At 35.3% G+C, this 25,305-nt stretch overlaps 1 protein-coding gene across 3 annotated transcripts in view; it reads right to left on the bottom strand.

Moving 5' to 3' along the window:
* Window positions 1-932: 932 nt before the first annotated feature.
* Window positions 933-25,305, bottom strand: part of ptpn21 (protein tyrosine phosphatase non-receptor type 21) — a 28,713-nt gene continuing 4,340 nt past the window's right edge. For 2 of the 3 annotated variants that reach the window (XM_088647360.1, XM_088647361.1), the window contains exons 3-20: window positions 23,608-23,777; window positions 23,316-23,413; window positions 20,205-20,272; window positions 19,979-20,049; window positions 19,727-19,814; window positions 18,954-19,042; window positions 18,602-18,689; window positions 17,764-17,843; window positions 17,576-17,680; window positions 17,209-17,269; window positions 14,065-14,146; window positions 12,096-13,567; window positions 10,208-10,348; window positions 9,699-9,917; window positions 9,242-9,370; window positions 8,713-8,947; window positions 7,468-7,628; window positions 933-4,757 (exon numbers count right to left, since the gene is read on the bottom strand). In XM_088647360.1, the coding sequence (XP_088503486.1) occupies window positions 4,629-4,757; window positions 7,468-7,628; window positions 8,713-8,947; window positions 9,242-9,370; window positions 9,699-9,917; window positions 10,208-10,348; window positions 12,096-13,567; window positions 14,065-14,146; window positions 17,209-17,269; window positions 17,576-17,680; window positions 17,764-17,843; window positions 18,602-18,689; window positions 18,954-19,042; window positions 19,727-19,814; window positions 19,979-20,049; window positions 20,205-20,272; window positions 23,316-23,413; window positions 23,608-23,777 (3,486 nt within the window). In that variant the 3' untranslated portion in view covers window positions 933-4,628. The remainder of the gene's footprint in view (window positions 4,758-7,467; window positions 7,629-8,712; window positions 8,948-9,241; window positions 9,371-9,698; window positions 9,918-10,207; window positions 10,349-12,095; window positions 13,568-14,064; window positions 14,147-17,208; window positions 17,270-17,575; window positions 17,681-17,763; window positions 17,844-18,601; window positions 18,690-18,953; window positions 19,043-19,726; window positions 19,815-19,978; window positions 20,050-20,204; window positions 20,273-23,315; window positions 23,414-23,607; window positions 23,778-25,305) is intronic. The other variant, XM_088647362.1, reaches the window with a different exon arrangement.

The raw sequence follows: 25,305 nt of genomic DNA on the forward strand, positions 1-25,305 counted from the left end.
AGACTCAAAACCATTTATTAAAGATCTTTAAAATGTGTCTTCTTTAATATCAGTTTTAGACAAATTTTCAATCAGTTGAAAAATACTCTTAAACTGTATTGTCATGAGCACTTATTTCAGGCAAGTGTAGGGTTAGGGTTACAAGAACCATTTATGGACCGATTGTTCCCAATGTACTAAATGTACTCAGTATAACCAGACTACCCTTTATATCAAGTATACCCACTGCATTCATTGTACTCAATGTACCTAAGTACCCAATACGTAATAAGCACCTCATAAACGTCATGCACCTAATGTACTCACTCAATGCACCCACTGTACTCAATGCAATGTAACCAATGTATTTAAAGTACCAGTATGAGATACTGCCCAGGACTGTCAGGTATGGAGAGAAGAAGACTGGCAATCAATAGACTACACAAAGTTTTGTCTCTTTCTTAGGTGTGGCAGAAGGAGGCTTTCAGGTTACTGGATGGAGCTTACTCGGGAGAGTGGTACTAATGGATTTTGTTTCCCTTTGGGACTTTTTTTTTCAGATTCTAGGGCCTGTGATGTCCAAATATTTGTTCTTGGGTGTACATTATTGATACTGTTTTCAGCTAGTGCCTTTATGAATAGTTCACGACATTGTTAGAGGAGTTAAACTACAATTATACCGAACTGTCTTGTGCCAGCCTGTATGTGCATTGTTGGTTCTAGGGAATACAAAAAACTTGTGACAAAGGCAGCTACAAGTTTCCTTCATTGTAGATGTCACTAATGCAACAAAAAAAAAACTGATGTGTTATTTCAGATCTCGTGCTTACTTAAAATAAGCAGGATGTGTGATTACATGTACTGCAACTGCCTAAGGATGTCACCACCGATGCCATTAAGGAAAAGTAAATAGCATTCATATATTAAAGAAAATATAAAAATGACCACAAAAAAACTTTTGGAAATGTTTATTCATAGTTATAATAAACCAAATTTGTCGAAACAGACAGGTCTTTACATTTTTTGCACATTATAATTTTTACATTGCTTTACAAATTGCTAACTTAGGTAGCATAAAAGCATCAAATTACAATAATAATACTGTAAAAAGATGGAGTCTTAGGGAAGATTGCCAACTGGTCACGTGACTCATTTTAGGCAACTGAATACATTTCAATTCCACCTTCCTTCATTGCACAGGTAAAGCTCCCTTGTAAAACTTGAAATCATCAATGGAATCAGTTTTTGACTTACTGTTTAACCTAAAACAGTCTGAGAGTCAGAAGAGTCCAAGTCAAAGGTGCAACTCCATCTTCATGCACTGAATGTTTATGTATGGTGTAATCATTTAATATTATTAATTTAGTGCTGTGCATTGCTAAGACACGATTACCTGTATTACTGAAATTCTTACGCATCACTTAAACTTTTGCCCAAATAAAAGTGGTATACAGAAATTGAAAAATATTAAAAACTAATAACCAAATAGATGTTAAAACAGTATAATTGTTCACTTGCACTTTGTTCTATTCAAAAGTTCATAATTACAATGCATAAGTGACTTTCACTGCTTATAATTGATATTACTCTTAGCACTGAATAGTAAACACTAGAACAACCAATATGCCTTAAAGAACATTGTCGCAGCATTTCTCAACAATTATAGTTGCAATATTTTTTTCTGAAACAAAGTCAAATAAGTAAAATACTTCAAATAACACTTTACAGAACACTTCATCATCTTAGTCACCTAATACTCTCTATTGAGTAAAATGAGGATACTAGAAGATATTACTAGTCCGTACAAATTTAAAGGGAAACTGCAATCCCAAATTCTCAGACTGGTTATAAATAAATTTCAGATTTAAGCATGTTGTCGTTAATTTAGTAAAAGTACTGTATGGTCGCCATAGTTGTCGCAAACTCCTGGCCTGAGAGAGAGAGTTCTTGATATGAAACACCTATTCCTACTCACTAGTCAGTGTAATGACTAATGTAAAGCAATGTACAAGCGAGTAAGTGCAGCAGACATTTTACTGCAGAAACGTTTCAACGTGATATGAATGCAGAGTTAATAAATAAGTTGTATTTGTCAGCAAAACCATCTCAAAGTAGAGAGCAATATTTCTATCAGATTAAGAGATGTATTCACAAGACTGCTTATTCACAACTCTAGGCTTTACTGGAGCTGCTACAGTATGTAAAGAAAATCTGCCTTTCCTCTTTTGAAGTTCTAGTCTTCCACCTTAAGTACATAAATACAATTCCTCCATCCCTATTACTGATAAACACTAATAACTAGTACCACCCCCACATTTAAAAAAATCTCCTTTTACCTCCATATCTCAAGGCTCTGTACTCCAGACACTGCTGCTTTACTAGATCTCCGAGAAGATACTTTACCTAGATTGCTCCAGAAATACCAATAGCAAAACTGGGTATCTAGTAAACTAGATATCTAGCAAACCAGGGAAAAAAAGTAAATATAATCTGTACATTACTTTGGATATTATTTTCATAAATGCAGACAGTACATATTTTGCATAAATAACATCAAATTTTAAAAAATGACAAGTTTAACTGTCACTCTTTAACAATTTTGAAAAAAATGCACTTTTCAGCTGACACATTTATTAAAAGTTATTAAAAGTTAGGGAAAACCCATTTTCCCATACAAATGTTAATGACCCTCGATGGAAAACAGGTCTTAACTGCTCGACTAAGTAAACTGACAAAGGCGTAAGGACATCTCGGAAAGTTAATATGAAAAAGGAATGAAGTAGACAAGCAAATGTTAACTATCCCATGTATGATCAAGGCTTAAAAATAAAGATGAGGCTTATTATTATATAGCTTATGATACATCAGAACATCAAAAATAAAAAAAACGTATCTTTTAATGGGTATAACAAATATCTGCTTTTACTGCTGTTTCACTATAATAATACTAAATATATTTATAAAATCACTAAATATTACTATTAAAAAAATCCTGGCATTTAAATAACATTGCTGCAATATGTAGATACACAACACAAAATAAACACACAAGTCTTCTTTTTGATTTCTAGATGTTCAATTATGTTTTTTTGCCAGAATTACAGCAGCATCTTAAATAACATTCAAAAATATTTTTTTTCCTTTGGTAGCCACTTGGGAAGTCATCTAGCTGGTGTTTGGACCCCAGACTCTTAATTACTCATCTTCCAAATTACTGTTCTATAAGATACTACCTGTAAAAAATTGTACAATTTAAAAAACAAATACAAAAGTAAATTCTTTGTTTCAGAAGGCATAGTATTGACTGACAAAGTTCACAGTTTACCCCCTTATACTTTAAAAAAGTAACTTTGAGGGAAAATGTCTTTCTGTATTTTCTTAAATTCTGTAGTTTTTTTTAATTATATGCGAAATATGTCATAAAGTGCATTTTATTAAATTATACATTCCACTTGTTAGGAAATTTGCCTCTCCTGATTTCTTCAATACAGATTTAAAGTACACTTATTAAGATCTTCATAGCTTTTAGATTTTAGTCACATTTCAAAACATTTTACAGGAACTGTAAAAATTACAACCAATTAAAAGTATGCTTAATTTATTCAAGTGAGTTTTTCACTACTATGATAATGAATTGAATCTACCATTAATGATGATTTAGGTCTAAACAAATGCAGCTAGTATTTGGCTTTCATTTTCATAAAACTTACGGTAAGGACAACCCAAAAAGATACTGTGTTACTTTATGCTATGTACAAACACCTCTCCATAGTGCCATGAATCATTGGGCCATCTCAACCAATGTGCCCCTTTTCTGAAAATCTTGGGAGCAATGTAATTTACAAGTGAACCCTTTGAAAAGTGATAATCAGAGGACATACTCTTCCTGGACTGGGGGGAGCAATTATAAAAATCCCATTGCAAAGAATGTTCATAATTTAACTGAGAAAAGTACTCAGTACTCAGTCACATAGCCAAAGAGCTGGCTTCTGACAATATTCTACCGATTGAGTGGCATTCCTGAAAACAACATAAAAACTATTACTTCACACCTCCCATACCTAACATTCAACAAAATAATTCTAACAGATTCCAAAAGCCTGTTAGTTCACTCTGATTTCCACAAAGCTAAAAACTACTTAAAAGCAAATAAAGATAAAAATTAAAGATAGTCATGCAATTAATATTCACACTACTGACAAAACATTGTCTATATACAGAAGTGCTGGAAAAAAGTCCATTCTTAATGTTAAAACCCTAAACCCAAAATCTGAAAATAATACTGCTTCCAGGTTATTGATTAATGGCACATTGATCTGTAATCTTTTCTCATTTCCAAAATTTCCTGACCAATGAGCACTGTACTTCCTTCATTGACGGCAAGAGACCTTCTAACAATCAGTAATACTTCCAGAAAAAATAAAGTGGCTTTGAGTAGCATTGCAACTCAGTGTCTACACAACACACAGACACTTGAAAAATGATTTCTTGACACCAAGTTTTTTATCTTGCTAAACATATAAACAAAGTACTGCTCTGACAAACAAATGGCATTCTAAAAAAGACACATCAATCATGTCACGTCAACAAAGTAACCGTATTGTTGACTAAAGATACTGTTCTTCGGATCACAAAGTGATGCAAAAAAACTAAATAAGTCTGGAATTTTTTAGGAATTGAATGAGCACTTTGTAAACAAAAGTATATTGTGCCACAGTCTGCACCATCATCATACGCTGCTCTCTTAGTCTATTTAGAACAGTAGGGACGTCCAGCATCTGAAAAAAAAAGTTAGATTAGGTGTAAAATAAGCAATCTAAACAAAACGTATATTTCTACATGTGAGTGATTAAAGGAATATATAAAACTAAATTACTAAGAATTACAACAATTACTTAAAACAAATAAAAATTTCATGTTTAAGAACACAGAAAAGACTACAAATAAGAGGCCATTCTACACATCTTGCTCATTTGGTAGATTAATGAAATATTATAATTCAATATCAATTTAATTCAAAATACTTTATCCATACCCATGGGGATAATTGATATCTTAACAAAACGTCAATTTTACTATGTTTTGCTGTCATTGTTGTTGAGATGGACAATGAAACATATTACATGCATTGTAATAATTCTTGCTCAACCCAAGCGATGCATAGGTATGGTACTTAAGTGCTCACCTATCACCAAGAATGCTGGCATTGTGCTGGAATTTTACTTTCACTCTTGACTAAGGAAGGACAAGCTCATATGGCTTTGGATCAGTTTGTAACTATTTTCTTGCGTCATCACTCTGAAGTGTTATGGTAAATTAAACTAATTGTAAATAAAATAACCACTAGGTCAGCTATAGAGATTGAATTAGAATATTTATTAAATTTCAGGTTCTTTTCAGTTTGAAATGTCTAATATATTTTTTTAATTAAAATCTGAAATAAGCACTTGTTCTCTAATAATAAAATGTATTATGACATCTCTAACAATTTAATTATCATTATGTTTATATTGACTTTTTAATTAAATTTAGAACTTAATTTGCATTCTGAATGTATGAATTCAGAATGCAGGCCACATAATGCAGCACAATGTGCCATGCATACCACAATTTAATGCAGCATTATGCCCCTTTGTAAAAATATTCAGTTGTGGGACTGCACTACTTTGTGAAACTGCCATGTGAAGAAGTGAATGCTTAACGTGGAGTGTGGAAGCAGTTGGGCTGTTGCCAGAAAACACCTGTTTTCAAATTCCAGTCAATGCTAAGGGACAATCCTCTTCCAGTTATAGAATTTAAACTGCTTACTGTTTAGATATTTATATACATTTTAAACTGTTTTACAGTATATTAAATATTAAAATAATTAAAATAGAAAGAAGTGCTGTTTTACAAAATTAATCATATATATACAATTCATTTTGACAAACTTAAACAGCTAATTTTGCTTGATGAATTTAAAATCTGTCAGCCTGACTGTACTGTATCTTTCATTTCATTGTGCAGGACATCACTTTGCTCTAGCCAGATAAAAAAATAGTTTATTATCATAGATTGTTGTGAATCTGAAGTGCCTCTTTCAGGTTTATATCCACATTAAGAAAATGTATATTTTGTTTTAATGTACATTTTAGCACTACAGTAATCAGGAAAGAAATTAACTTTACATTTTGATTATAAAAATATATTTCACACATATTGTACCTTAGTGGCTTTAAAACAATGCTGTATTTACTGTGTATAATGTTTATTTATATACCAATTATATCATACTTTAACAAAGTTTTAAAATGTGAACAAAGACTACATTCCCAATGTGCCACATGCGCAAATTACATTAAGTTACAGTGCAGTCCATAAGCATTTGGACAGTGACACAATTTGTACTGTTTTGGCTCTGTATGCCAACACATTGGATAAATAAAACAATGACTATGAGGTTAAAGTGTAGAATGTCGCTTTAATTCGAGGGTAATTACGTCTTTATTGGGTGAACCTTATAGGAATCACAGCCCTTTTTATACACAGCCCCCCCATTTAATGGGTCCAATAATAAACTATTTTGGACAACTAGGCCCATGAGCAGCTTTTATTCTAGTGCTGTACACATCTTCAACAACTAACTATAATGCCTCAGACTCAATACACATCTACACTATGCAGTTTCTGCAAGGTCTACCATGTTTTCTTACTGCTACAGACCTACTTTCTTTTTCAATATTAATATTTAAAATACTGTAATATACAGTATAAAATTAATACAAGTAAAAGCAGTATACAAATTAAAGAAAGCATTGACCGGGATTCAAAACAAGGTATTTTCATGTGAGAGGCCAAATACTTCCACACGCCATGTTAAGCATTCACTGAGTCACCTGGCGGTTTTACAAAGTAGTGCAGTCCTGCAACAGAATATTTATTTAAAAAGTGTGGGACAATGTGGTATGCATACCACCTTATGCTACATTATTCATCATGCATTTTGAATGGCTTGATCTGTATATGACAACCCCTAAGACCAGAACTCCTGTTCTTCTTTTAACTCCAATGCTATAACAGTTTTTTTTTATGACAGAAACTAAAACTGAACAAATAATTCTAATGGAGAAGTATTATCAATGCATTGTAAAGCTTCAACATCAAATAAATTCCATCCATTGTTTTAAATTCCACACTTTTTTTATTGCTTCCTCATATTGCTTTGGTGAGGACATAGAAGCCTTCAGCCCATTCACCAGCACCTCCTTAAAACTCAGACTTACTCATATACATACTGTATGTATAATCTATGCTCCTGCTACATCTGTGAATAACTACTCTTTTCAAGAACAGGAGCATCTGTTACATGTGTGACCAATCTAAGTCTTTTCAAGATATCCATGCATTGTTGCTATTCCTGTATTTGCCACTAACTTTATTTTTCTACTATCTGCAATTCTATTTATGGCACTTACACAGAAAAATGTTCAATTTTTTGCAACCACATACCTCATTGTGTTCCAGACAAGCAATCATAATTTCTGATAATATTACAACCCCTGTTCTTCCCACACCAGCACTGCAGTGAATCAATACAGGAGGGTTAGTACTTTTAGGGTCTGTGGTGCTGTTTGTATGGCGTCGTACTGATTGAATTTCTTCCAGGTATGCTGGAATTTGAAAGATACACACAATTAACAAGACTAAACAATTAGAGCATGTAATAGCTCTCCATTATTACACTAGTATTTTATTGTAGTTCAATTAAGTAGCTGTGTCAGCATGCGTTGGCTGAAAATGAACAAGAAAAGGTCTATTCCATGATGAAAAGAGAAGAAAAGAAACATTTCAGCTGAGGAACCTTCTTCAGGTGGTTCTTCAGCCTTCTTCACCTGAAGAAGACTCCACAGCCGAAACATTGTGTTTCTTTTCTTCTCTTTTCAGCCTAGTATTTTAAATTTTATTTTTGTATGCAATAGTGATTATTACAATATCACATTTCAGTTTATTGCAAAAGATTTCACCTCCTTTCAATGTTTTCTTTAATTCCAAATACACTTTGTAGAAATAATATTTTAATTAAAACTTAAATGGTCAAAAAGGTTAAATTAAGCAAAACTGCAAAGAAAAATCAAACACTAAAATGTTAAGTATGGGACATCACTGGAAGGGGGTGAATACTTTTGCAAGCCAATGTATGATATTCATTGTATGATATAAATATTTCATATAGCAGCTTTAAAAACAACTTTAAAAAAAAAAATTAAAAATGAAAACAGCAATAAAGATGGAAGATAAAATTAACAAAGAAACCAAGGTTTATAATGTAATCAGTGCAAAGGGGTAAATAGACTAACTTAAATATAAAGTAAATCTTTTTAAAAAAAGTTTGAGCCTGAATTTGAAGATGTTGAGGAACAATGACCAATATCCTTGGGGCTAGAATTCCAGAGCTTTGGGGCATAGTAAGAGATGGCCCCATCACCCAAAGAATGTATAAGAGCTTGGGGACAGACAAGAGGCCAGTCAGATGAATGGCTGCAGATGAATGAGGCTGCAAGGTGCAGTCTTTTATCTCAACTATTGTGTTCTGAATGAAGATTGCAAGTGATTGCAATAGTGTTGTTGATAAATCTGGAGAATACTAAAAGGGTTAAGATGTATAATGTGGATATAGACAGTCCTACAGATAATTGGACAGATAGTTGGTCAGATCACACTAATGCATGGAAAGAGAAGCACAGATACACTCACCTAAAAATCCCTTGAAATCTTCTGGGCAGCCATGATCTGGCCAGTCAGTGTACTGTAGGTGCCAAACTGTCCTCTCTTGGCCGGTCAACAGGTGCTTAATTTTCAGGCCTGTTGTGGCATAGCAGCCTGAATCAGTCCTGAATCGTGTAGTGATTTTAAACCTTCCATACGTCACACTGTTATGCCTTGATCCAAGTCGGGGCCAGTACCTGAAACTCTTCTCTCTGCCACCCTCCTATAATATTAGCAAAAAGAATTACATTATGATCAGGTGGTTCTTTTATTTTAACACACCAGTTTCCTATTGCACCCATTTCTTTCATGACTATATACACGGTGGTATACTCAGTTTTATATATATACACATTTAAACATATATCCTTTGCTTGTGAAATAAACAGGAAGGTTTAGGTGCCACTGCCTTATTTCAAATCAGAACAGGAAAGCAAATGATGTTTTTAAACTCTGTTTGTGTAAAAGATATTTTAAATTTGAAGAAAGAGGAGTTGAAATGCTTCAGAAAACTTACCTCCTCTGCTGTAACCATTGCTATGATAGCAACTCCTTGCTCCCATACCATCTGCCAGAAGTCCTGACAGGTATTTTGTAGTGGACCCTGTGTAGTTATGTAATTCCACTCATTTCCTCCTACAGTCACCTTTGAAAGCAGGAAATATTTATTAAAAATTCAAGATCTTGACATACAAACTTGACTGGTTATTTTTTACCAAAAAAGCAGTAGTTCAATCGTTTATTCTGTGGTATTCAGATATGTAAGAAAACAACTATTACAAAAATAAAAGTTACTGTTTCCGTATTTTGTACAATAAACCCGGTACAATGCAGTGCTCAATTAAGACTGACCTACGAAATGAGAACTGTATTTTTATGTAGAATGCAGTACATTTTTTTCTGTCATGAGCAAACATCATCTGTGTTTGTTCACACCATACTACAGAGGTTACTGAAAGTTATTTTAATAGTACTTTGATATGAGAAGCATTGATGTAGCCTGTGTTGTTCTCTTTGGTCGGTACAAGCTCCACTCTGGTGTCATCATAAGGCAGCACATCCTGGAAGCGATTCCTCTCAGCACTCTCGGGCTGCTGGGCGACAGAGCAGTCTGCATTCGCTCGCTTCTTGGGCACCTGCTCATACTCTGTGAAAACCATGCCTCTCTCTAGTCTCTCCTCCAAAATTTTGCACTAAAAGTCATAAAAAAATTCACAATAAAATAATTAGGGTACTTTTAAGCATTTTTAAGAATTTACGCTATTAAAACCACCAATGGAACAAAACACTTAAGCTGACCAATCATGACAGTCTCTAAAATTCTATAATTTAATATGTACAAGTAACATCCGTTCTCTCCCACTTCCAAAAAAAACTTCAGAATACATGTGTACATACAGCACATAAAAACACCATAAATAGCTATGACATTCTGGAAATAATGAGCTAGGTTTCCCATAACGTACATCACAAAAAGGCATACCCTTTCATCATTCGATGCCATTTCAGGCTCATCCTTACTGTCATCGTGTATGGTCATCCTGTACAACGTTAGTCCATTCAGAGCTGCCAGCTTCAGTGGGCCCATTTTCTTGATATCAGATTTATTTCCTTTTTTCATTCCCTAACATTGAAAACACAGAACTAAGATGAAGACATCCGTATACACCAACCAAACCTAAGCATAATGTAACAAGTGCCACAAAAAGAACTTGCAATAGGATTCAAATGTCAAGAATGTACAACACAATCCCTGTTGTCATACTGCATTCTTCTGTCACAGGTACAGCACACTGGTATGCAAAACCCACACCCAGAAACTACAAAGAATCCTACTGCATTTACGTGTATTCCTAGTTAAAATCTTTCAAATACTTTGCATAGCCTAGCACCAACGTTGTCAAACTTGTACACTAAAAGGAGCAGATACTAACTGCAAATCTTTTGCCGTCAGGTTTAAATAAGTAAGGCATGTGGTGTAGATTATGGGAAAAAAATGGTGACTATCTTTAAATAGGTTAAAGCTTTTTCACCCTGCATTGTGAATTAATCAAAAATTACAATGTAGATACTTTTATTGTTATAAATATAATTATAGAAAAATATATGTATAAAATAGCTACAGTTGGGGATTTGGCAGTGATATGCAGCCCATAAATTTCAGAAACAATAATAAGATATAACAGTATTCGAATCACCCTTGGTGATCAACAATCAACAAAACAACTTCTTCTCTAGAACAAAGACTTTGCATGATCATCAAAAAAAATGAATTTGTGATGGAAAATGAACATCTATCCACCCATTTCCTAACAGCCTTGTCTAGTGTAGGGTCAAGGGAATTAACATCTTATTGGAAATAAAGTACTGATTGTGCACCAAATGTACTTAAAACAATTTTGAAATATATTTTAATACACTAATAATATTACCACATGTATGAAAGGATGTTATTATTAACAAAACTATAGATGCCACCTTTTTTGAAAGGTACATGAAATAAGCCAGATACTAAAAGCCATCCAATGTTTTATTCAATATCCAGAGCCTATCCTGGTGAGCAGAGGGCACAAGGCAAGACACATTTTGGATGAGATACCTTTCCATTGCAGGGTAGTCACACAAATAGACACAAATACACATACACTTACACCAGGACCACCATTTACCTACTCATGTGTCTGGAGGAAACCCGTGCGAATACAGCGAGAACACAAACGCTACGCAGATAGCACCCCAGGAGTTGAACCTGGGGTTCAAGCACTGTGTGGCAACAATGTTAACAACTGTACTTCCTTACCACAGAAACTGCATGCAAAAAAAAAAACTTTAAATGACACAAAAAAGAAAATTTAAAGTGCAGCATAACAAATGGAGGATCCTAACAAATTCAAAATGTAAACAAGAAACGCCTTCAGTTCATCAAGAACATTTGTTTTTTGTTCTTTAGCGTCTCCTACACACACAAACAGCTTAAAAAGTTATTCTGTTCAGTAACATAACATTATTCCATTATCACAAAATGATAATAGTGTGTCAGACTATTTAACCTAACCATAATTGCCATCTGTGCTTGTTTATAATTTATTACTGCATTTACTTTTATCAAATTATCAAAACCTCAAAGTTTGAATATTCTCAAACTCTTATTCACTTAGAATCTGTCTTTACACTTCAGGTAAAAATGAATAAAGCACTAACTGGTATTTATTTTTCTGATTATTATTATTAATGGTTAAGACTTTTAAGGACATTGAAAGAATGATTCTATTGTCTTGTGTAAATACTTGTTTACATTAAACCAATTTTATTGCAAAACAACTGCAGGAAAAATAGTTTACAACTTAAAAAGAAGCTGAAAATGTACTTACTCCTAGAGGAGGGAGTCCCTCCGCAGGGTTTCTTTTCCCAGGTGGTACATCAGAGTTAGGTCTCTTTTTGGCAGAGTCTCTCTTGGCCTTCTGCCTCACAGAGCAGCTAAGGTCCGACTCTGACATGGATGGCAAAAGCACACCTTCCTCCCTTCTCTGAGGCCTACCATCAATGACCAAGAACACAGGGCTTCCCTCTCTAGGCAGCCAATCTGTCTCCAGCTCCCGCACGAGAGGGTGCGGTTGATAAGTAAGAGGCCCTGGCAGGGAGGGAACAGCATTATAAGGGTAACAAGAGACAGGGTCAGCAGATGACTGACCCAACAAGGCTACATGCTGCTCAACGCTACCAGTAGCATCCTGGGACTGAGGTGTGTGCCTGCCATTTTCATCGTCAAACTCTTCCTCCTCTCCACTGCTATGTACCAGCATGGTTGCATCTGAGAGGGACTTCTTGTGTCCATAATGCAGGTCTTCTTTACTGTTGCAGTCATCTGGTTTTATTTTTTCAAGGAACACGTTAACCTGTGATCCCAAAGCTGTCACCCTGGGAGGTGGGGTCTCAGCAGCAGAAGCTGACATAGTCCTCTCTTTCAATTTCATGCTATCAAAGCCATAAGCCAACCCTGCTATTTCAATGCTGTTGCGCTTCTTCATGTGTGCATGCTTGGCAGTGGTCAAGGGTTCACTCACTTCCTGCAATGAATGTGCCACTGGCAGGCTGTCCTCTTGGAAGGTCTGCACAGAGTGATGAACTCGCCTTGTGATGAGATCCGGATTGCTGTTGCTGACGTACAAGTGGCGAGAGAGGTCAGGTGTACTGTTGGCTGGCCGAGGATAAGGATAGGGGGGGGGTGGGCGGTAAACTTGTGTTCTCATGATGTTGGGAGTTGGGTACTCCTGAGCCTGGAGCTGAGCATTGGTCAACTCAGGAACACTCACTGCACCAACCACTGGTCGCCTATCAGCAGGATAGAGGTAAGGAGAGGGACTATGGAAACTGTAATTGAGGTGGAAAGGATATTGGTTGGTGTTATGAGAGTTAAACTGGGCATGCTCCCTAATCTCCGGCTGACTGTATACCAAAGGGTCAGGACGACTGTAAGCATACGAGTTGCCAATGTTGAGGTTCCTCATTGAGTGGCTCTGTCGATCTTCTTGCATCATCTCCCGGTTCTTCTGCCGCATGACAGTTTCGTAGTCGGGGGTGGCCCGATAGGAGGGTGGGATCAGAGCACTATGGCGGTGAGAAGGTATGTAGTCTGTCCTCATTACATCACTTCCTGTTATGCTGGGGTTGGAAGACATGGGAGACGGCTGCATGTAATGCTGTGGGTTATTGAGAGAGCTCGTGCTATGTGCACTATAGACACTCCCATTTCTAATTCTGCCATTGTACTCATGAGGAGACCTATCCAAGCTTGTCTGAGAGTGATAGTAATATCCATTCTGATTATTAATGTAAAGATTGTCTGTAGGGAAAAAAGAAATTTGTTACTGCAGAATAAGGTTTCCTAAATGCCTAAATATAAAAATATGATCTCAAATATGGTAACCAAGAAAGTATTGTTACATTTATTTGCATACAAAATTAACATAAACTATATATTGTATAAAAAGCAATCTTAAAAAACAAAAATCAACAGAGCTGTTTTAGAAAAAAAACATCCAAATCCAACCATTACAAACTACTGTAAAAAATTACAAACCGGCACGGTGTCAAAACAATTTTATACAGTTCATTATCAAACAGTACAATTGAAACGTGTGCTCTCTCAATCTGCCCCTGAATAGTCAGTAGTCCAGCAGATGCTGCCGTCTACAATAAATTGTAATCCCAAATTACCATTAAAGGTAATATGAGTGTTGTTGAACCCAACATTGTACCCAATGACACATCCTGAGTGAGCCTGCAAACCTGATGTTATGTAACAGCCTGTTACCAGCCAATTAGGGATGACGAGATTACCTTGAGACGATGTGTAGGGTTCGGTGTAGTGTCCATTGTAGTGTACCTGAGGTGGAGGCATCATGTAAGGCTGGGGTTTTGGCTTAAAAAGAAGATAAAAAGTAATTTAACATTTTTTTATTTTATCATCCACTACTGTGTGTAAGTTCTTCAAGCCAGAAGAAGGTGAAAACTTACTGCTGGACTGTACTCTAGAAAAAAGAACATTCAGCCTTATTTCACAATTCTATTCTCTGCAGTACCTTGGCTCATGGCTCATAGATATTAATATTTATATACTCTCCCACTACCAGGCTGAACAGTTTTGGCTACACACTTGGTAACCAATAAGCTAACATGAGACCCAAACACAGCTCTCACCTCAACAAAATAATAAAAAAATGACATCTGTGTGCACACACAACTGTACTTTTCTAAAGTACTGGTATGTTGTTGTACATCAGCTGCAGTAAATCTTGGGTCTTGGGTTGCCCATTCTTCACTGATATTCCTCTTACATAAAGAAGATAAGCACTATTACACATGGCCTGATTAGAATAGCTCTTGCTTGAAATGAGCTTTGAAAACTGTTGACTCATGATTAGGATTGTGCTGCTTCAAGTAACAAATTGTTTAGTGTACTTTGTTGTTAGTGGAGATTGTTGTTTATTATTCCAGGCACTAACTATTCAAAACCTAGGTAGATTTTATGTAGACTTTTAATTATCAAGAACTGATCTTATCTAGTCTTTGAATTGACAATTTAGATACTACAAAGTCACCAAAAAGCCAATTCCCTCTTTCTCATGTCTGATTGGCTTGCCATTTTCAAACTGCTGAGGTTTTAAATCCACATGGATGCATTTTGGCAGTATACTGATTTGCGCTTACCTCAGTTTTAGGATTTTACAGTTCTAAAATAATCAGCGCTTAAGTATTATCCTAAGTAAAATGTTATAGTTCATTTTTGTTACAGAGTAAAGGAAGCACCTCTAAATCATCGTTTTTCTCTCTACATGCCTCATTAAATAACACTATTAGCCAGTCCTCTCAACTTACATTGTAGTTGCTTTCCATTTCCACCACTGAATACATGTATATACTTGGTTGTTAGTTTGATCTGATATATCAAATAGTTATGAACTAAAACATATTAATCTGATAAAGTTCAAAGGCAAACCATTTGACATTGCAATTAATTCAACAAACGCTCAAAATCTAAACTACAGTTATCCCTTGATTTATTAACAAAAATGTGTATTTACTTTTTCACAGTCCTAATGGAACAAATTCATTCTCCTAAGATTATGTAAATCGCTCAGATTGGTTCCCAAATCCTAGAAAAACCACACTTTACCATACCTTTACCAATACCAGTATGTACTAACAAGAAAACATACTTTACCAATAATTTAATTTTGTGTAGTACAAAAGCATTGCAATGACAACAGTGATATTTATGATACTTTGACCTTTAAATTCTGGTTAACCTAACAGACCTTTTCATATGTCAAATGATGTTTATATTGTACAGTAGTTAAGATTTTTAAAGTAATATAAACACTCTAAGAAAACTTGCAAAAGCTTTCTTTAATGAAACCTTATTTTAATATAATCTAACTTTTTACATTGGTAAATTCATTAAAGAATAAATTAAGAGCACACAGCTTTGGTTATTAAGAATCAAAATTAAGATTTTATTAAAAAGTTTAAATGAACACACACTAGAAAACTGACACTGATAAACAGGAGGAGCTGCACTGATGTTGCTGGTGGTGTAATGCTGTCAATGAGCGGTTACTAACCATGGAAGAGGTATTAGGGTCTAGGTACAAATTCTGCTTGTTACAGCAGAATACAGGTTTGCATTTCTATAAATATGTATACATTTGCGGACTTCATAATAGCAAAATCCTTAATAAGAACGTTGTAGACGATGTAGGATGCTTGGATATAGGCTACACTAAAGTGTATTCTACCCCCTACAATAGGATGCTCATTAATGAAAAAATTATCCCACTATAGTAAAAACAAGTTTTTCGAAAAATTGGTACAAATTCGTGGGATATCAGAGGTTCCCAAAACACTTTACATATAAGTGGGGACTCACTTCTTCCACCACTGAAGTTCTGCATTCATCCTGCTGAACCCTAACAGCCCCTCTGCACAGAAGATCAGGGACGGAAGTGTGGAACATCTTCTCCAATTAAATTAAGGTGGAAGCTTAAGTAGAGCAAATTCTATTTGGGATGTTCAAATTCACAGAAAATGAACAGTGACCTTTAATGATTATGTACTCAGGATCATAGTTTAATATGTCTTACGACGTATGGCATCTCCCACAGCATGTCGTATCCAATCCCCAAAGTGGTTTAGAAATTGTGGTTCAACACGACTTGCAGCAGCAACCTGCGTCTCCCATCCTACTGCTGACCAGCCCTAGTCTTGCTCAGCTTCTGAGATCAGGCTAAGAGCGCATACTTTCCAGAAAATCAACATAATGCCAAAGTGGTGTTTTGCAGAGATACAGAATATGTAATAAAATATTTAAACCTCTATTACATAAAGCATTCACAAAACAATTTCTACATCTCAGACCTCACAACACTGCAAGAGGTGTTATTTCAAATCATAAAGTCACTCATGAATGTTGATGGATGGATTCAGTGGTTTGTTTGGCAGTGTCCTGGTGCTACAGCTGCAAGAAATTAGAGGAATCCTTACCAGTGTTCATCCTGTACATGTCCTACCATTAACATTATGATCAGAACTTTAATGTTGCATTCATTTTAACAATGGCATTTCTTCTAAAGCAGTGTGCAACATCTCTTTTGGAACATTTCACCCCAAAGTATGCACCATACCCAAATACTCTATAAATTGTGTCACCCATGTTTATGAACAGAATTACTTTTTGTTGTAAATGTACGGTTGCTTGACGTGTCTTAACACTGCATATATATAATACTTGTTCCAATGGACAAAATAAACATGCAATTTAGGATTTCAAGACATGCTTTAATATTTTCCTTTGTCATGTTTTCATTTAAATAATGTATGTCTGCAGTAAATACAACGCATGAATCACAAAAATTAATTGGAAGATATAATGAATTTATTAACCTCTTTGTCATATAGTTTTTTTCTGCCAGTATATTAACATACCAGAGACATCCTTGTTGAAGACCTCCTTCTTACAGGATTAACTGGAGCATTCTGAGTTTGTCTGTAAAGCAGAAAATATCAATCAGCCACTCTTGAAAGTCCTAAAAATATATAATTTTCTGTAGCCCCAGACGACTGTTAAAGATAAAATCTGACAATGCTGCATAAAGCACAGAAAATACAACTGGAGAATTAGGGGATAGTATTTTCACTATGCAAAGACTAAGGTGTATAATAGTGGAGCTTGCATTCCTATTCAATCGCATAATTCTACGGCACTGTCAAGAAAATAAGATGTTCTCTATAAAATAGCATGGACAATATCATGGAGAGGAAGGGTTTGTGCTTATGAAAGTTGGTTGCTCACCCTTTGTTAAGCAGAGAAGGACGAGAAAGCATTGGTAAGCGAGGAAAGGAAATAGTGAGTAAAGACTTCTGGGAGCCCTCAGAAGGTGCTGACTCAGATGGCTCTCTGGAGACAGGAAGGGGACAGAAATAAGGGGACTAATGACTCAGCAAAATCACTGTCATACCAGGAAAACTGCAAACACTTACAGACTGGTTTTGTTAATTTTGTAAAATTTATGGCGCGCAAGGCACATCCTGCAAACGTATTTGGAAGTTTCCATGTCATCCTAAAAAAGAAAAAAAATAAATTCAAAGTAGCAGAATGGGATCCCATTTGTTTATAAGTTCATACAATACTGTCCATCAATCACAGGTGGTACCAGATGTTACAATTTGGCAAACTGCAGAAAATAATTCCTGGTTATTTACAGATAGGTTTCCAACCATAGAACTAGAGGTCCATAGGTCACATAATTTAATTTGAATTGCAGTATGAAGAACTGCACTGATAACTATTTTCTTGTACAATTTCTGACTTTATCATATTTACATTTTTATAGCAAACACAAATACACAAATTAGGCTACAACTGAACTAAAAATTGACACAAGAACATTACATAAAGTGAAGAAATAAGATATTTTGAGAGTTTGCTCTAAAATGCTCATTAAATTCACTCTAGAGGTCTTAGTGTACTCTTAAACATTTAATTTAATGCAATTTCCATTCTTAAGCTGATACCATTTCTCAAGCTAAATTATTTTATTAAATTATTTTACAGTTAACCAAACAGAAGTAAAAAATATTTGCACATAGTTAAAAAGTACCTGTACATCAAATGCCAGGGCTAACTATTGAGGAAATGATTTCAACAATGCAGTATGTCTTCCATAAGGCAAACAAAAGAACACATACATATTGTACTATGATTCACCAACAGGACAGATACCAATGATTAAATATATTAAATTACACATTGAAAGAAATTAATATCTTAAATATTACATATTGACATTTGCAGAACACTGCAAAATGCAGAACTTACAGTCTGGAATTGAATGGTTTCTTCCTTGTTTGCCAGCTCTAGTGCAAAGAACGATTTGTTGTGAGTCATGCTGGTAATATCATTCCACCTAGAAAGCCCAGTGAAATAAAATTAAGTACCAATACTTTTGTTAACCATACTAGTATTATAGTATATGAAAGAAAGTATACAGCCTTTGTAATGAGAACAAACCTCAAACTAATGTGAATAGCTAAAAATAACCAAGTGCCAAACAAAAAATCAGAACCCTATATTTTAGAGCCTATATTTTGTATGAGACTCACAACATTAGAACCTGATCACATCTCTTATGACTGCATCCTTGAAAAGTTAATACATGTTTATTTCTTACCTAAATATAACAGGAGGCCGACCATTCTTGTGCTTCACAAAGATCCCATCCAGACATGCCCCAAGAACTAAATCATTCCCTTGGCTATCCTGTGTCCAGAGCAAAGACATGGATAAAAAGCACAAGATCACGCTTCACCTGAGTCCTATTTAAACATTCAAACAATTCTTCTCAAGTTTCAACACAGTTCAACGGCTGCCTGATTTTGTTTTGGATACTTCTGAAGAATTACTGTTTCAGAAGAGATATCTATGTAGTTTTATGTAAAGTTCAGGGTGTGAAAATAAAAAATATATATATATATATTTTTTACTGTTGACTCTTTTGACATCACTAAAAATAATTTAATAAAGTAAAAATATCCACATAATAGTTTAATGTTTGGAACAATACAGTCAGTTTTCTACAATAAATTTAAAGATTTCCACTACCACTAATTCTTACTACACAAGAGCTAGTTTGTTATTAAACAATCGAGTCACAAAATACTACAAATAAATGGTTATGTCTGCCTTAACAAAGCATGTAAAGCATGTAAAAAATTGTATAGAAAATTTCAATCATGACAGCTGTTTTTTTAGACATCTTCTCCCTTACCCCTTTATTCCCACTGAATCAATGGTAATTACTGCACAGGTTTTCCATAATGGGGGGCTCCTCAGGAATGTAGCTATTACGTAAGTAGCAGAACTGTCTGCACTACTATTAAAATGAATTTTCTCACTGTAGTTCACAATTTCTTCCAAATCTGCATGAATACGTTTTTTTTTTACCTTTGCATGGTAACTTTCCTGGCCATACCCATCCATCTTCTCAACTTCCTGCATGTATAACATTTCTGCCTCTGGTGGCTGAAGCCCTCTAACAAATGAAAATCATTAACAGCCCAAAATAAAAAAAAACATTGTTAAAGCAAGTCCTTGCTACAGAATCTTAATCTGAGATCATTTCAATGTCTTTAATAACTAACTAAATTAAATATTGGCTTTATAGCTCAGATTTATTTCTTTTGTTCTTTACATTACCTGTACTTTTGGTGTAGCAAGGCCACTTTCTGTGTGGCCTCTTCAAGCATTCTTTCATCTTGAATCCATCCCTTGGACACAAAAGACAAAACAAAAAAAAAGTAAAATAACCGATAACCTAATCTAACAATTTCATACAAAAAGGGATGTTGTATGCAATAGTTGTAAGTTGTACTAAACCAGTGCACATTAATGAAATGATCAAATAAAAAAAGAAAGGACTTACAATTGGAAACAACACAAACTTCTGTAGAAATTCCTGGGATTCATAATGATCAAAATCACCAAAATCAGCTGAAAAAAAAAAGTTATTTAATTCTTCAATTTACAAAATTTCAATATTTTGCTTTTAAATAAAAAGCCTGTTTCAGATGGCATAAGAATACCAGGGTACCTCTAAGACATGCTTAAAGCAAGGCTATCAGCGTCTGTTCCTGGGCAGCTAAAGGATCTTCCAATTTCGATCTAAATCAAGATTCTTAATTGTCATATTCTTCATTAAGAACATAAAAAATTTACAAACAAGAGGAAGCCATTTGGCCCCTCGCCCATTTGTATTTCACTGTTAATTTGAAAAAACCTGGGGCCTTTGAAAATTCTGAGTACTTGAACAAGGTCATGTAATATTCTTTATTATTTAAGATTAAAATAATTTTACAGGCTAAAAAAAAATCAAAATTTCTTCCAGCAAAGGAATATATCTGTTTGCTCTTCTCTAAAGCAACAAAATTATTTTTGGAACAGTGTCCAAAAATGCAAGCATTCTAAATGGGGTATTAGTGGAGCTCTTAAGTTAATTAAGCAACTTTATCTAAACCCATAGTGATTTTCTCTTAGAATCCTTGTGCCAAGCAGATGATCTTCTAGCTTAGCTCTAATTACCACTGCAATAACCTGACATGCAATAGACGCAAGAGCTATTGATCACTTACTTCTCGCTTTTGTCACCTTTAATTGTGGATGGATGCCACATTAATCATTTTCCAGTAAGTATATTTACATATCTACTACTATAAAAGCTTTGCAAAAAAAGTAAAAGAATTGCATCTTTTTTTTACTTAAGTACAATAAATAGAATACATCCAGGTTCCGGTAATTTGTTTATATGCTTCAACATTTCTTTGTTTTTTTTCCATACAATTGGTAGAAAACTATCAAGCCATGTAAATTTACCTTAAATGCTTCCAGTGCCTGTAACACTTCTTTTTTCATGCTAATATTTAATATTGATCTTTGACTTTGCAGAGCCTGAGGCATGTTTTCCAAGGCAAGTGAAATATTAATTTAATACAAAATATTAAATTTTACAAAACATTATTTTACTCATCTCAAAAGTTTCCCACTTATATCCAGCACTCAACCTTCTACTGATATTTTGTTCTTTATTCTTTTTATGGTACTTGCACTTAAAATTCATTCTGCTCCTTTTTTACCTTTCTGGATCATTTTTTTAAACATTGTATGAAGTGTTTTCTTCCAAATCTCAACACTGTACAGTAAACGCCCTCATATATGATATTTATGCATCTGAAAACCTCAAACAAAAGGGAAAAAACTAAAAGAAGAGATTTACATACTTTCCAACAAAGACTTTTAATGTTGGATCATTTTGATCAATAAATGAATGAAAAAGTATAGCCTTTTGTGTGTTATTTGTTTTATTGGGTTCTCTTTATCTATTTTATGACTTAGATGAAGACCTGATCACATTTTAGGTCAAATTTATGCAGAAATGAGAAAAGTCTAAAGGGTTTACAAACTTTCTAGCACCACTGTATTTTCAATAAGGATGGTCCTTGCTGGTACATCTCTGTTGTGCAATCCATATCTACATCACCCCCTAGGGGACAAAATTGCCTATATCCCTAAAGCAGTGGTTCTCAAACTGTGGTACGGAGCGCCGCCAGCTGGTACGCCATATGACCCTGGAACTTTGTTGTGTGCGCTGAAAAATCGGGACTGGTTTTCATATTTACTATTTTAAGACGTGTCGAATACGCAGCCTACATACTACGATACAGTGCGCACTAATACTTAAGTGGACACAGAGCTACAATGTAATTCTATTCCATTCTATAGGAATACGTGCTATGAACGGAAGTGACCAATTGTATTTAAAAAAAACTTACCTCCAACAAATAGAGAGGTAGAAGAATGTGCGTGAGTTTGGAACAGTGCCAATGTTGTAAACACAGGAATGCATAGAAATGCATGCTAGGAACGCTGGCAATCTTGTGAGCACGGGAAAGCGTGATAGAAAAATATTTAAGAACTGTTCTAGGTTAATTTGAGAAAAATACACCGAGTATCTCTGTGTTTCGCTCCTATGCGCATTAAATAAAAACTTCTTTTAACTTCTGAGACAGACTCCTGAAACGGCAACGGGGAAAAATGCAAGCTTGCGGATTGCTAAAGCAGGTAAGCCCCACACTATTTTTGAAGAACCTTATTTACCGTTGGCAAAAGAGCTGACACGTATTATGTTTGGAGAAAAAGCTGCTAAATAGCTCGACCTGCTGCCCCCTTCTGAAAGTCACAGTCACTCAGAATTATTGAAATGGCGGATGATATCAAACGTACGCTGGTAGAGCGCGTTAAATGAGCAGATGCTTTTCACTGCAATTAGATGAGTCTGTATTCGATTTGGCCAATTTGCTTGTTCACGTTAGATACTGTATGAGTTTGAGGGAACATCCCATGAGGACTTTCTGTTCTGTAAACCGCTACCAACAGGAACTACAGGAGAGCACATACTTCAGCTTCTGAATGAATTTATTGAAGAGAATGGCATCGACTGGATAAAATGTGTCGGAGTTTGTACAGACGGTGCTAGAGCGATGACAAGCCGACACAGCGGTGTGGTTGCATGAATTAAGAGAAGTTGCTCCAGAAATGAATGGACGCATTGCAACATCTAGCGCGAGACCTTAGCCGTCAAGACAATGCCTGACGATTTAAAATCTGTTAGACTCTGTTGTGAAGTTTTTAGGGCTGTAGAAACCACTCATTTTCTCACCTTAAAAGAATCCTGCCAATAAAGTAAATGACATTCACAATGTTTTGAATGCAATGCTATGTCTATCAAGCTTGAACTGGACTACCCATTATCTTTTCAAGAAGGCTTACTAGAAACTGGTGTTAAAATATTCAAAACATTTAAAATGAATAACAATGGCTAGAGACTATGAAATCTACTGTGAAAAGTTTACAGGACAGGGAGAAATGAGATCTTGGTGATATAGCATTGGGCAAGGAATCAGCTGAAGAGATGATCCTTCTCAAAAGTAGTTCAAACAATAAAAAATATATATTTTTTAATTTTCTTATGAAACCATACCTTGAACAGCTAAACCAGCTAACTGAACAGCTTGTTCTACTGAGCAAGGGATCCGCCCCTCCAAAACATCCTTCTTTAGCTGAAGATAATATTGGTATCTGCAAAGGAACAGAAAAGTTATATATTCCAGTAAAAATATAAACTTGTAAAGCAAACAGCTCAGTTAGATAGATAATACTTCATTAATCACATAGGGAAATTGATGATATATTAAGGAAATTAAATATTATTTCCTTAATATATCTGATAAAGAGTGACAACACTCAACAGCATGTTTTATTAAGAAGCTCACCTTGTTATTTCTTGTTGCAGCTGAGACACACTTGGCACATAAAACACAACCCCAAAGTAAACTGTAGGCTCTAAGCCATATTTGTCAAGTTGTTTCTTCAGAGGTTTTTCCAAATCTACCCATCTTTGTTGACTCTGCTTGTTGAGATACCAAAGACTAAAATAGGTCACCTGTTAAGACAAAATGCAAAGATATTATTTTGATGCCAAGAATGGAAAAGCAGTGATTCTATATAAATTAATCAAGACCTTCTGTCCAATGTAGTCTATTTTTTTAAATGAGGGAAACCAGCTATAGCAGAGAAAAATATACTATTTTAGGTGGAGAATAGGAATTTAAAGAAATTGTACTGAAATCTGAGGCTTTAGTAGTCATTTCCGGACTGAAATTACACTAAAGAGACTTTAAATTCGCCAGCAGCCAAATCACCCTGCAACTCACAACTGGCCTGGTCAGTACCTGGATGGGAGACCTCCTGGGAAAACTAAGGTTGCTGCTGGAAGAGGTGTTAGTGGGACCAGCAGGGGGCGCTCACCCTGTGGTCCATGTGGGTCCTAGTGCCCCAGTATAGTGACAGGGGCACTATACTGTAAACGGGCACCGTCCTTCGGATGAGACGTAAAACCGAGGTCCTGACTCTATGTGGTCATTAAAAATCCCAGGGCGTTTCTCAAAAAGAGTAGGGGTGTAACCCCGGCATCCTGGCCAAATTTCCCATTACCAATTCATGGCCTCCTAATAATCCCCATCTATGAATTGGCTACATTACTCTGCTCTCCTCCCCACTGATAGCTGATGTGTGGTGAGCGTTCTGGCGCACTATGGCTGCCGTCGCATCATCCAGATGGATGCTGCACATTGGTGGTGGTGGAGGGGGGTCCCCATTACCTGTAAAGCGCTTTGAGTGGAGTGTCCAGAATATAAGTGTATATATAAGTATAAACTCTAAGTATAAAGCTATATAAGTGTAAGCAATTAATTAATTAAATGACAATCTGAATATGATTAAATCTAAGAATTATGTATTTTTTGTACAGAGTGATATTAGTATCACTCTGGGGCTATCACTCACGGCTCTCGTGTTGCCAGCACTCCCTGAGATAAAAGTGATATTAGTATCACTTTAGGGGCGGAGCGGTGGCTCTATGGTTAAGGATCTGCGCCTGTGACTGGAAGGTTGCCGGTTCAAATCCCACGGCCGGCAGAGGAATCCTACTCCGTTGGGCCCCTGAGCAAGGCCCTTAACCCTAACTGCTCCAGGGTGCCGTACAATGGCAGACCCTGCACTCTGACCCCAAGCTTCTCTCCCTGTCTGTGTATCTGTGTCTCCATGGAGAAAAGCTAATAAAGGAACATTATTATTATTAGTACACTAGTTATAATAATTTTAATAGTTTCAATGTAAAATGGCAATTTGTTGTAAAAATACACAATGAACAATAAAAGTGAAAAACCAAATACTTGTAACAGACTGCAAACGTACTGTATTTTGTGATCCATTTGTTCATATTTTTTTTGTATAAAAGTCCATTGAAAATCTATTCAAGTCTGTGGTATATAAAGATATATAACAATAAAAGAACAGCCACTACTCAGACATAAAAATGATGCTTAGTAGATGGGAAACATACACACAAATCAACACATTTAAAAGAATACTTTTTTTTATTTTAAAGCATTTTATTCTGTTTCACTTGG

This window comes from Lepisosteus platostomus, chromosome 10 (genome assembly GCF_059453375.1).
Source record: "Lepisosteus platostomus isolate fLepPlt1 chromosome 10, fLepPlt1.hap1, whole genome shotgun sequence".
NCBI lineage: Eukaryota > Metazoa > Chordata > Actinopteri > Semionotiformes > Lepisosteidae > Lepisosteus > Lepisosteus platostomus.